General features: G+C 33.6%; 1 protein-coding gene across 2 annotated transcripts in view; it reads left to right on the top strand.

Moving 5' to 3' along the window:
- Positions 1-14137, top strand: part of esrrb (estrogen-related receptor beta) — a 142551-nt gene that overhangs the window by 61899 nt on the left and 66515 nt on the right. For both annotated transcript variants that reach the window (XM_051919980.1, XM_028822017.2), the window contains exon 3: positions 12003-12119. In XM_051919980.1, the coding sequence (XP_051775940.1) occupies positions 12003-12119 (117 nt within the window). The remainder of the gene's footprint in view (positions 1-12002; positions 12120-14137) is intronic.

Raw genomic sequence — 14137 nt, 5'->3', positions numbered from 1 at the left:
TTCAGGACATATAGAAATATTTCATGACATACTTTTCCTTTTAACTTTAGTTTATAAGATTTATTTTTGATCTGACAATAAAAGGGCACACAAATCAGGGTTATTTTTACATGATCTTAATTGGATCTACTGTGATACTCTGTTACTTTTGTACTGTATATTTTAAAATGTCTCCTTTTACTACGATAAGCCTTGTTTAATTCAGGAAGCTTAAACTAGTAATATAAATTAAAGTACAGTATGTACAGAATACTACATACATACATACATACATAGTCAAACCAGCTTAGGATCACAGTGGCAAATGCACATTGTGAAATTGTTAAATTTTAAGGAAAAAAAGTATTTTCCCAAAATTTGCTAATTTTACATTGAGCAGTTTCATTTTTTGCTCTTGTAACTGATGAAATTAAAATATTCTGTTTATAGTAAAACAAACTAACTTTAGGAATAAAAGGAAAACTCTGGTCAAAATGGTAATTCTCAAACATTATTTGGGAGGTATGCTTATTATTTAAAGTATTTGTCAATGTTAATAACTTTAATATCACTGTCACATTATGAATTAGCTATTGGTTTTTGTTAATAAGTTAAAAATCACATATTAAAACAAATTTTTACATAAGAAAAATAAATCAGTTAATATATTACAATGCTTATGAAAACAAACAATATTTCAAAGCACTTTATTAATCTGAATGTAAAATCTCACAATACATGGAGAATACTCATAAAATGTAAGTAGTAAACAAAAAAAATGACTTTGAAATATATTATATAAATTGTATTAGAGATTTTGATGAGTTTATTACCAATTAACATCAATTATAGTTAGCTGTCTAAAAATAACGGAATATCCAGTCTTTTATTAATAAAGTGTGTGTCATGCAAAACAAATGCAATGAAACAGTAATAAGATGTTAATGCTATTCAAAACATTTATTTGATAAAATTTGCATTTAGTTGTGCATGTTTTAACGGCTGGAAATATGTCAGAATGTGTTTAAATAAATCATAGTGGAAAAAATCAACTGCTTCCTAATTTTCAAAAGAAATATGGCATTGGGTAACAACACATGTCTAAACCTGTAACAGGAAAAATATACAAAACTATTCATTACTTTTATAACTTAATGAATGCTTATATGCCGTGCAAATTATGGAATTAAGATTGTTAAATTAATGCTAAATAAATATAGTTTATTCTTTTCCTATTTAAAATGCAGCATTATATGTATTTATAAACTGAACATACTGGCTGAAATGATGACATGCCCTTAAAATATACTTTTATACATGTATTTGTACCTGTTCTTTGATATTTAAATTAAATTTATAAATTAGAATAGAAACGCATTATTCAGTATATTATTATTTACAAAGTAACAATAAAGTAAGTTCCAGTACTCTGTTTGGAAGTTTCAGTATTAATTATGACTACTACAAATGTTACTACCATTACTTGGCCTCCAGAAATGTTATATAAATACAGTTATACTTTACAATTTCTTATCAAAGGCAGATTTAAATGTATGGAATGTATTGACAGGAAATTTGCACTCTTGATAAAAACAGTAGAATAACTAGCTTTAATGAAGTTTTAGAATTTATAAGTGATTAGGACTGGGTGCATTGTCATTTGGTACAAAATAATTGCTTTTCTAAAAGAGGTGTGACATTGTATTGCAGTAGTTAGAGCTGCTTTCCCTTTGATCCAGTATCCTGGATTTGAATCACACTTGGATCATTGTCCTTATGGAACATGCTTTCCTCATGTTTAAATGGGTTTTCTTTTGGGACGTCAGTTTATATCCTATGTTCCCAAAGATATGCAGGTTAGGTGAAATGGCAATTCTGAACAGAACCCATGTGAATGTGGGAATGTGCGTGAATATGCCTCAAAATGGCATGGCATCATATTCAGAGTCTTTTACTGCGTTGTGCCAAATTCTGCCAGAACAGACTCCAGCCCTCTGAAAAGTATTAAGCAGTTATTGAGACCATTATTTTAGAGTTAGAATTTTTAAAATCAAATTATGAAGAATTTATTGTGCCAGTATAATGTAGTGTACTTAGCTGATAGTGCCTTTTGTGTGAATATCAACTAAAGACTTTAACCAAGCTGAAGAAGATATTCACTAAAGACAAAATGAAGTGTGTCAAGGAATAAAAGATAACAAGCTATGTCTAATAGGAATACAATTATTATATTACATATATGCCTTATACGGTATGGGTGTGTGTGTGTGTGTGTATATATATATATATATATATATATATATATATATATTTTTTTTTTTTTTTATATATATATATATATATTATTTATATGTACAGTATTTTGTTTGGTATTTGGTACACTGTAATATATATATATATATATATAAATTATTAAATGGTGCTTATCTCTGTATGTGTATTTTTGTAATATGTTATTACTATCTTCACTTTTAAAAGTTTTTCGGAAGCTATTGTATATCTTATTTTTATCCTCGGTATTAGATTAAAAAAGTAACTTTCACATTATGCCTTCCATTAAAGAATGAATTTACATTTCCAGTCGGTCAACTAGATTTGAACTTTCTGGCGTGGATCTCAATAGTTATATTAGTCAAGTCAAGTCACAAATTAATATCATACTTTGCCATCAGCCTTCCTTAAAATAACTCTGTTTCATTTCCATAAACCTGATACCTTCATTCTTCACCTGATCTGCAGTAACAGCCATAAACATAAATCTGTTATTGAGCCTCCTTTTTGCCCTTTCTGTATATGCTGTTTCCTTTAAGTTTTAATGCAGGTGTACAGCTGTATATATTGAGTTCTTTTCCATGTGAAGTAATAGACCTTGACGGTAAGCCTGTAAAAGTGGGTTTACATTTTAAAGAGAGGTATCTTTTATTTTATAATAATTTACTTACAAGTACTGACTCCCTATGACTGCCCTCAGGGCTGCCTGGCACAGGTCCTGAAAACCCATATCGTAAATTGAGAAGGATAGAAATCGGCAAGAAAATTTTTTTTTTCCTTTAATTCTTTTATTGGTTTAAAATGTACATTTGCTAACTTTTGAAAAAAAAAAAGTATGGGATTTTGTTTTCAAGAGACATTTAACTCTATACAGTTAGTCTGATAAAAACTAAACCCATACACTTAAGATGTATTAAGCCCAAATGCAAATATCTCTAGACAATTCACCAGGATTTTAACAATAATGTATAACGTTAAACTCCAAGATGGCACTGCGGATTACATCCGGAGCCTCTGCCAACCGAGTAAAATCAAGTGAAGGACAGACAGCCTCTATTTTTTATAGCACATTTCCAAAGTGAGTATCTTGAACAATTGGTTATGTATGTTTTGTTCCACAGTAACACAAGTAGGTTAAATGGTTTGCTCAGGGTCACACAGTGAGTCAGAGGATTGAACCTGTAATCTTGTGGTTTAAAGCACAGTGCCTTAGACATTAGGCCTTATTACCTGCAAAAGCTCAACTAGGAGCCACTTTGTTGATTTATAAGATTTGCTAAAGCTTTGAAATTTGTTTCTGCTGCAGAAAGCAAACTTTAACTGGTGATCATCGTTTTTTTAGATACAGAAGGCATATTTCAGAAGTATTTTGTAGGATTGCTGCAAAATATACTTGTATTTTTTTGCAAGGCTTATTTCATAGTCAGACTTTTCTAACAGATAATTTAGGTTTGAGGTATTAAAGGAGCAGTTCATATTTGCAGCTTAATAAACAAATTATTGGATCTACATACCTATTAAAGCCTGTATTTGGAGACTGTTAATTGTGATTGTAACAAAATGTACTTGTACTTATCTTTTCTTTTTATTTATTCAAATGATGTTTGATGAATATGCATATCATTGAGATATGATCAGTTTTCATTTAAAAAGGACTTGCCATAACCCCAATTATTGCATCATAAGAAGTGTTGTTTCATTAAAAAGTCAAATATCATTTTTAACATTTGGAAGAGGTTATATATCTGTAAGCATAATACAATTACTTTTAATAAGTATAATAATAATAATTCCTTTTGACTTAAATGACTTGCACATTCATCCTTTCATCTGAACCCATTCTGTGCTTGCCATTATTAAGTCACAATAAGCAAGAACTGGACCTGACAGAATTAAGTGAAACACAGGAATCACACTTCAGTTGCATGTAAATCCATTGAAGGGTGCATTGCTTCCAGATTAGAAATAATCAATCAAGTTGAGATACAATGTTTTGGATACAGGGAAAAACTGGTAAGCCTTCCAAAAATACACATTTTAAGAACATACAAACACCACAAAGACAGGATATCAAATCTAAGTCCATAGATCAATTACGGTAAGCCATATACAGTTTGTAACTAATGGACACATTTCCATTTATATTTGGCTTATGTTTGCATACAAATATTCCTGACAGGTAATATTTAACTTATAATTTTGAGAACTGAAAAGGATCAACAAGCACATTTTGCTTGTTATGGTTACATTAAAAAATATCATGTTTTTAAAAAAAGTTTGACAGTTATTTCTGATGAAAACCATTGATTATACAGTTTTTTTGTAATTCTATGGTTTGAATTTTTTTGTAAGTAAGAAAAAATATTTCTGTAATTTACAGTGGGGATTTTTTTGCAGCTTTCACTTAGAAAATCACATAAAGTGTCACCGCTAATTATATCATGGCAATTTCAGGTGTTTCTGTTGTGCCTTTCTCAACACTGAAATTAAAACAGCTTTTTGAGTATTTTTCTTTTTCTTTTTATTAACCAGAATAAGTCTAGTTATTCCATCTGCACTGCTGAAGTCGTTTATTTAATTATGCTGTATATCCAGTTATGTTTTAAAAGTCACATTCAAATCTGTTTATAATATTATACATATGTATACTTTAGTTAAACATATCACAGTTTTCAGTTTTGCTCAAGGGAGCCCATAATTGAAGAACTTTTTTATTTAATTCTTTTAATCAGATGCTCATTAGTGTTCTTTATTTAAGTCCAGATTTAACTAATTTCTCTTACTGTTTTTTTTTTTTGCATTTCTGTTGAATTAATACATACCTATAGCGTGTGTTTTTGTTTTTCACAAATATATTTGAGAATTACACAAATAGTGTAGATAACAAACAAACTTCTGTATAGCTAAAGATAAAGCTGTAATAGTGTACATGCTGTATTTGTAAATTACAAAAAAATTATCCTTCTACACACTTATGTTCAAATTCTGGGTTATATTCCTATGTATACAGTCAATCAGCCATTTTCCAACCCGCTATATCCTAGTACAGGGTCACAGGACAATTTAGGATCACCAGTGCACCTAACCTGCATGTCTTTGGACTGTAGGAGGAAACCAGAGCACCTGGAGGAAACCCACGCAGACACTGGGAGAACATGCAAACAGTGTAATTGAAATGTCTTGCTTGCATATCTCGCACAGATATACTTTACAGTATAAGAATACATGAAAGGTAATCTAATGTAGTAGTAGGTGGCTGTTGACTAGTTTTATGATCTGAGAATAAAAACTGTCCTTGAATCTAGAGTCTTGTGCAAATGGTCTTGTATCCTTGGTCATAATGGAGGAGAAAAGAAAGTAACTGGCAGAAGCCTATAATAATATTGTTTACCTTTCTAAGACAGTATGAAGGCTAGTTTGATAGGATAGTTTCACTTATATATTTGTTATATTTTAAACTGTTTGACCTTTTATCCATCCATCCATCCATTTTCCAACCCGCTGAATCCGAATACAGGGTCACGGGGGTCTGCTGGAGCCAATCCCAGCCAACACAGGGCACAAGGCAGGAACCAATCCCAGGCAGGGTGCCAACCCACCGCAGGGCACACACAAACACACCCACACACCAAGCACACACTAGGGCCAATTTAGAATCGCCAATCCACCTAACCTGCATGTCTTTGGACTGTGGGAGGAAACCGGAGCGCCCGGAGGAAACCCACGCAGACACGGGGAGAACATGCAAACTCCACGCAGGGAGGACCCAGGAAGCGAACCCAGGTCCCCAGAACTCCCAACTGCGAGGCAGCAGCGCTACCCACTGCGCCACCATGCCGCCCACTTGACCTTTTATGTTTATTTTTAATTTAATTGTTTTCTGCATATACCAAGTGGAACTGATTCAGATTCATGGGACAGTGCTAATTAACCCATCAAAAATAACACCAGGTCATATATCTCAGCTTCTATCATCATTAAGATGCTTAGGATCCTAAAATAATAAAAAGCCCAAAAGTATTAGATTAAAAGTGTTTTGCAATATAAACAAAATATTTGTCTCTCTTTCTCTTTCAATAGTTACAAGATGTGAGGCACATGTCCATTGTCCCTGAACTAAGTGCAATTTTCTGAAAACTTGTAGTATATTTGCAAGAGCATGACTCATATCAGAATATCAAGATTGTATGTTTCTTTGCATTGTTTAATTAATTATTTAAGAACATTGATAAAGTAAATCTAGCAACATTCTTTCATCTTAAGGCTGAATGACATACTCAAGGACATCAGTGGGAATTAAGGAGAAGTGCATTTAAAACAGAATCCAGGAAGAACTTCTTTATGCATGTAGTTATAGGACTCTGAAACAAACTACTAAGACATTAGTAGTTGTAGTAACTACTAGACTTTAGCTCTGCCTTCAACACAATCATCCTTAAAAAGCTGGTTGTAAAACTGAGCAGGTTGGACCTGAACACCACCCTCTGCAATTGGATCCTGGACTTCTTGACAGAGAGGCCCCAGTCAGTTTGGATAGGCTGCAACACTTCCAGCATCATCACACTGAGCACTGGAGCACCGCAGGGCTGTGTGCTTAGTCCACTGCTGTTCACCCTGCTGACTCATGACTGCACAGCCACACACAGCACCAACCACATCATCAAGTTTGCTGATGATACGACGGTGCTGGGACTGATAAGCAGGGATGATGAAACAGCATACAGAGAAGAGGTGGAACAGCTGTCCGCATGGTGTGAAGACAACAATCTATCTCTCAATGTCAACAAGACAAAAGAGATAATTGTGGACTTCAGAAAATCACATCCTGCCCACATCCCACTCAGCATCAACGGTTTAGATGTGGAGACTGTTAGGAGTACCAAGTTCCTCGGTGTGCACATAACTGAGGAACTTACGTGGACACATAACACCTCATCACTAATCAAGAAAGCCCAGCAGAGACTACACTTCCTGAGGCGGCTGAAGCGAGCACGTCTTCCCCTTTCCATCCTCACCATGTTCTACAGAGGCACCATTGAGAGTGTTCTGACCAGCTGTATCACTGTCTGGTATGGCAACTGCAACAAATCTGACCGCAAGCACCTGCAAAGGATAGTGAAGACAGCAGAGAACATTATTGGGGTGCCTCTCCCTTCACTACAGGACATATTTTACAAACGCAGTGTCCGCAAGGCCTGCAGCATTGTGCAGGACCCCTTACACCCCTCACATGGACTTTTCACACTTCTGCCATCCAAGAGAAGATACTGTAGCATCAAAGCCAGATCTGCCAGGCTGCAGGAGAGTTTTTACTCCCAAGCTGTTAGACTCCTTAACACCAGGCTGCCCCCTGGGACCTTCCACACGGCCTCAACCACCTCTAAAAACAGAACTTTTATACATGTGAGCCACTATCCTGCAAAGACGAGTGTGCAGGTAGAAAAGAACTGGAAATCTCCTACTGACCTTTAAGTATTTTGACACTCTTGTTATCCTTCTGCTGTGAAACATTCTGACCTGTCATTGTTTACACATGTCTTAAACAACTATTATCATACACTGATAATTTCTGTATTATCTATATCTATTATTTATTATTTATTTATTATATTACATATCTTACACGTCAATATTGCTGCTACTTCTTTGTCTTGTCTTTGCACAATGTCTTGTCTTGTTTGTGTTTTAATTTTAATTTTAATTCTATTTTTAAATTATTATTTGCACATCATGTTGTTACACTGTGGACCCTGAGCTTCGCAATTTCGTCTATCTGTATACTTGTATATGGTTGAGATGACAATAAAGCTCACTTTGACTTTGACTTTGATAAAGCAGAAGCCTTGACAACTTTTAAAAAAAATCTGGATGAGATATCGGACATCTTAGCTATTACCTAAACAAACAGACTTGATGGACTGAATAATTTCCTCTCGTTTGTCAAATTTCTTAAATTAATTGTTTATTTTGCATACAGAAACACTTTTTAGTATTTTCAACTTATTAGAAAGAAGTGCACACCCTGTATGTTTCATCTACTAGAAGAGTATCACCTAACCACATCCCAAAAGCCAGTTAACACTGCTAAAGTGTAGTACAGAATATCTAGGTCAGTTTCTCTCGTCTAACATGGTACCTAATTGACATTGCACCCAAGCCTAATCCTTCACCTGGAAAAGTCTATACCCAGATAGTGAGGCTTATTCTGATCCCAATTCTGTCCATACCAGGAACAGTAGACCCACAAATAATAATGGGAATTGCTAGAGTACATCAGAGGAATGGGGAATATTCTGTCTGAGAAAAGAAAGATTGTAACTGTCCTGTTTGCAAAAAGTGTTATTCTCTGGGCCTCAACAAATCATGATCTGCCACAGATATTGAATGGTTCTGAGTTTGATGCAGTTGAGAAGAGAATCGACACCTCCAATTTAGAGGTCATGGTGCTTTCCCTGAAAGTAATGGCTTCTGTAGGTAAGGGGCGAACAAGTGTTCCAAGTAACTCTTTATCTAGATTAATAGTTTGAAAATGATGATGGAGACAATGTCGTATCCACGCATTTGCCTAGCCTTGGTTGGCTGAAATGGCAAAGAGACAAAGGATAAATAAGCAGAACACTCTGTATGTAGGAAGTGGTTTAAGGAAATAGTTGCCGGTATGATTAAATACTTTCCCTTTAAGTCACTTTAAACTTACATAGAGTACATATGAACTCTGCTCAGGGAGTGACCACACCAGAATTGGAAACCAGTCTCCTGAGAGACACTCCATCACCTCAGTCCTCCCACTGCTGTTTTAACTCTATTTATGATAACCTGTAGTAGAAATTATTTAAGAAAAAATGTTAACAAAGCATATAAATTAGCTCACCAGAATCTTTTAGCTATGAGACCAATATAAGCAAATACAATATTGAAATCTTTGTGTTAAATACTGCCTAGAAAATATAGCTAAAGCTAACTAATTTTATGCTAAACTAGATATCAAATGAGGGTCTGAAGAATATATTAAATCATGAATAGCTTTCGTGCCCAGTGATTGAAGCTTAAAGGCAGTTCCAACTGTCATACAAAATGCATATACATTTATGCACACATTCTTATCAATGTGTTCCCACAGCCACCATGATCTGTGTCATTTGATATTTCCATTTGTTAAATATACTATATCTTGTTTAACCTTTATTGCAGTTAAACATGTTATTAAGCTGAATCCAGTCTTTGACCATTGATAGCCAAACACTGGATTCAGTCAATAACTGAAAAAAATCAATTAGGCACTTGTTGGTGCATATGCTATAAACATTAAATCTGCACTTAAACATTATATACTACACTAATGCTTATAAAGATGTAAGTATTTTTTTCACATACAAGTACATCTACTTGACATTAATAAACAGTTCTTTCTATACATGGGGCCACAGAGCGAATTCTCCATGGTAGAAATCCACACTGGAATTATCTCAAGTTAGTTTTTATTTAAGTGAGTTTCAGTTGAATTTGTACTAACCTACTATTGCAGTAAACGTGCATTTCCATTAGCACAAATCAAAATGAAAACCTGTTCTGTGTTCAAAATAAATTAAATAATAGTAATATAATAATATAGGTCAGAAAGAATGCTGATTTTTGTTTAGTCAAATTAAACATCATACCATAGTACCACAAGATCAACAAAAGAAAAGAATGTACAGTAAATAGTAAAAGCATTTAGACTGAAAAAGTCTAATCACTTGCTAAAAAAATTCAGCTGTGTGGTGACCACTGTCATTGTCACGGTAGCTTGATCTTTACATGAGAGAAACTCAAAATGTTGGCTGTCATTATTCTCCTTGCCATTGGCATCAGAAAGAGCTATCTATAATGTAAAACCTGGTCATCTCAACTACTAAATTGCAATTGCAGCAGTTTTAAGAACCTAATGAAGAAAACGAAAATATAGTAGAGGGCATTTTTTTAGATTGACTTTTCCTCAGGCAACCTCAACAGTGTTTTGTTTCTGCTAATGTCATCCCTTTTTCACTTTTTAAAAATGTCCTTGGGCCCTTAACCTCATGAAAATACGGTTTACACCTATTATAACCAGCACTGCTCTCTTCAGATAGTATTTCTTCCTACAGAATTATTCCTTGTTTTGTTGTTTATTTCTTACAATTGTATCTTTTTTCAGATTATGTCTTTGCAATGCAGATATTTTGTTTCCCTGCATTGGAAATGAAGGATATTGCTGTGATGTGTGTAACAAAAAACAACAACAAAATAATTTTATGCATTCCTTTTAATATTTTTTATTTTGTTCCATGTGTGGACAAGGTCATATATATTTACAGTATATACAAACAACTGTGGTATGCTGATTTTTTTCCAAATGAAACTTAAAATTTTCAAAAGAGCTAAACAATTATATTTAAAATAATGTTTGTAAAGCCTTATAATTGATATTATAAATTAAATTCTGCTTGGTTTTTTTATAATTCTAAATCTTGTCCAAGATCATAGGTACCAATATTTTTGTTTCTAATTTCACTTCCAATTTCAAACTTTATTATGTAAGAAAAACACAGATCATTATGTAATACAATTGACTTTTCATTTTTATAAATTGTATTTGTTGAGGACAAATGACTTGCTTTAACCATATGTCCACTGATTTCTTGTTCACTCTCAGTATTCTCTTCCACTGTAGTGGTTGTTCTTCCCTCTAGTGAACTGTTGTCAATTCATCCAGCTCAAAACTTGTTTATATTTTTAAATGCATACATGCATTTGCATTTTGAGTCTAGATGCTTATAAACTTGTAAAGATGAGTAGTGACAAAAACACTTGCTTCCTGATGTTCCCTTTCCATATACATGTTGCCTCCTGATTCTGGATATGTTTTAATATACTACAAAGTCAGGCATTTGTTGAAACTGTCAGATGCATCCCGTTTATAACAGAATTTTAGAAAACCCATTGAGGCTTCCCTGGGTTTAAATTATAAGGTTAGATAGGTATAATTCATCAATGGATTCCCACAGATATCTGACTAGTAGCTCAATCTCAGCTGTGTTTCAGTAATGAAGAACTCTTAACCAGCTCAATCCCTCTAAATCATTCTTCTCTTCTGATTCATTGTGAATTTTCCAGAGGTTCCATCTCCATCTCATTATTCTGTGACTTTCTAAGTATATCACCACCAGTTAAGCCATGCATGTACTCTTTTACCTAGCTTGAAATATACCAGAGTGTCTTGCTGATGCTCCCTACAGATGCAAATCTAACCTGAATTCAGAGATTGTTTTGTCCCTGTCCTTTTGCATTGTCATTAATGCACCTACTTGCTTTAACCAGTGCAATTAATATAGTTTGAACATAAGGATGTCCAGCAGACAGCAAAATCTACAAGAGGCAATTTCTTGGCTTGCTAGTCAGCTCAGCATAATGGAATATATGACAAGCCATATGAACCCTCTCAGTTATATCAAGGTCAGGATTTCAAATGACATTCAGAAATACTTAAGAAAGAGTTGGCTGATACAGGGAATAATTTCTAGCCACTAAGGCTCAAAAAAAAGAAAACTTAGAGATTAGAAGTAAACATCTCCTGACTTCAGTTACTTTCTAATCAACTTGGAAATGGCAAGGTGTACAGTAATTAGTCTCTGCAATAGTGATCAGCATTCTGAAACTGTTTATTGTGTGTTATATTTTACAGAATTGTACTTTGTTATGTTACACATTTTCCGAATATTGTTGTCTTTTTCTAGGAAATATTGAATATAGCTGTCCAGCCACAAATGAGTGTGAGATAACAAAACGTAGACGCAAATCCTGCCAGGCCTGCCGTTTCATGAAGTGTCTCAAGGTTGGAATGCTTAAAGAAGGTAAGTGACATTCATCCATTTTTCAAGTTAGGAAGGAGTCTTTGTTTGCAGAAACAACTAGATGTCAGAAAATGAAGGCTTAAGCAAGCTTCCTCCTACTTGCACATTTCTGTAAATTCATCTGTCATACAAATCTCTTTTTATCTGACATGGTAGGCTTGCTTTTTGTTTGAGTGAAGTCATTAAAATGTTACAATATATTTTTCTGAATGTTCTTTCCTTATTGGTCCGGCACTAAAAGTATTTTAATATAAACTAATAGCAGTATAAATGATGACTGATGAATTCCACAGGTACAAGAATGATAAGGCAATGTAGAAGGGTGATATTCAATATAGGAATGGTAATAGATAGGAAGATCAATTTTACTTTTTTGCTTTTGTTCTAATTAGATATTTTCTCTAATGTATTCTGTCTATGACACTGGATTAAGAAGATTTAATCTGCAAGAAATTCAGTATTTCTGTTTGCCCTCCACATATACAATTAATAATGGATAGCATAATCAGCATTGCATTGAACTTTACATACTCATATTGGTTTAGAGTGAAGACAAATTTATGGAAGGTGGTAACAATTGGTCCATTTCAGGACAAAAATGCCCTTACATAGTCTGACAATATAAGAAAGCATTTTGATGAAAACAGGCCATTCAGCTTTATATACTGTAGTCTCTCAGTTCACTTAATGATAAATTATTTAAAACCTCATCAAGCTGAGATCAGAAGTAAAGTGCATTGTCAGATATATGCATTGATAATATATCCTAAGAGTGATTTGTTTGAAAAAGCATTTTATAAGATCTGTGCGAAGTTTACTCTTAACCAGTTTCCATCTGTGCTACAATGTTCTTTTTGAAGAACACGTTCTTATGTAACCTCATGTATCTGCCTCACTTTTTCACTTTTTCATTAAATACGTTTGCCACTTAATCTCTGCTTTTTGGGCTAAAATGATGCACTTCTACCAGTGTTTCCACAAACGTATTCCCCACAGTCTTGAAATCAGTCTGGTAGCTCTTTTCATGAATTATTAGATGGTAAAAGATAGGATCCCAAAACTACTCTCTTTGCTTATTGTCTTTGCCTAATATAGAGACATTGCTAGTAAACAGTAATACAGATAAAAGAGTACTTATGAAATGTTATCAGTATTTAAAAAATGACTGCCCCTTACACATTGATTTTATGATCACTTTTTGTTGTAATAAATAGAATAATAAGTACAAACTATACTGTGCATTAAATAGTAAAGAAACAGTAAAACTCTTACAGCAGCACTCCAGAATACTCTTTTCCTTAAAGGACTACTTCACCCAAAAATTATATATTTTTAGATGTTAATTACCCCATGTGTTTTGTAGTGATGACTGAGAAAAAATTTTAATCTCATGTTTTTATAGAGAACGGAGATAAAAAAATTAAAATACAGGCCAATGGTGGCCAGTGTTGTATAGCAACGAATGATATTTGCCCATAACATGCAAAACACATGTGGTAAAATACTGTTAAATAGATACTTCCAGCACACATCATAAATAGGAACTCATTCGTATAAGATTGAACTTTTAAACTGAAGACAAGACTGTTAACAAGTGAATGAATGAAAAGGCAGATCTTCAATTCAAAAGCTAAATTTTGTAATTGTGAATGCAAGGAGTGTGGTGTAGTGGTTAAGACTTTGGACTTCAGAGTCTGAGGGTGTGGGTTAAAAACCCTGCTATTAACGAATGATTATTAGCAAATTACTTCACCTGCCTGTGCTCCAATTGGAAAAACAAAAGAAATGTAACCAATTGTAACTCATATTAAATAATTGCATCAACCAAATAAGTAAATGTAAGTTCAACCTTATCTACTGATTGTGTTTGCTGTTTATGCTATACACTGATTTTTCAAAAGTACTGTATCTATTTTCCAATATGTTAACAAAAACACATTTGTTTCACATGTTATGAGCAGACAACAGCATAATTGATATATGCAACATGAATGTTCTCAATTTTTTTTCCATGGATG

Source organism: Erpetoichthys calabaricus, chromosome 16, assembly GCF_900747795.2.
Source record: "Erpetoichthys calabaricus chromosome 16, fErpCal1.3, whole genome shotgun sequence".
Lineage (NCBI taxonomy): Eukaryota > Metazoa > Chordata > Cladistia > Polypteriformes > Polypteridae > Erpetoichthys > Erpetoichthys calabaricus.
Note: the sequence above shows the minus strand (reverse complement) of the source record. Positions and strands in the feature narration are given on the sequence as shown.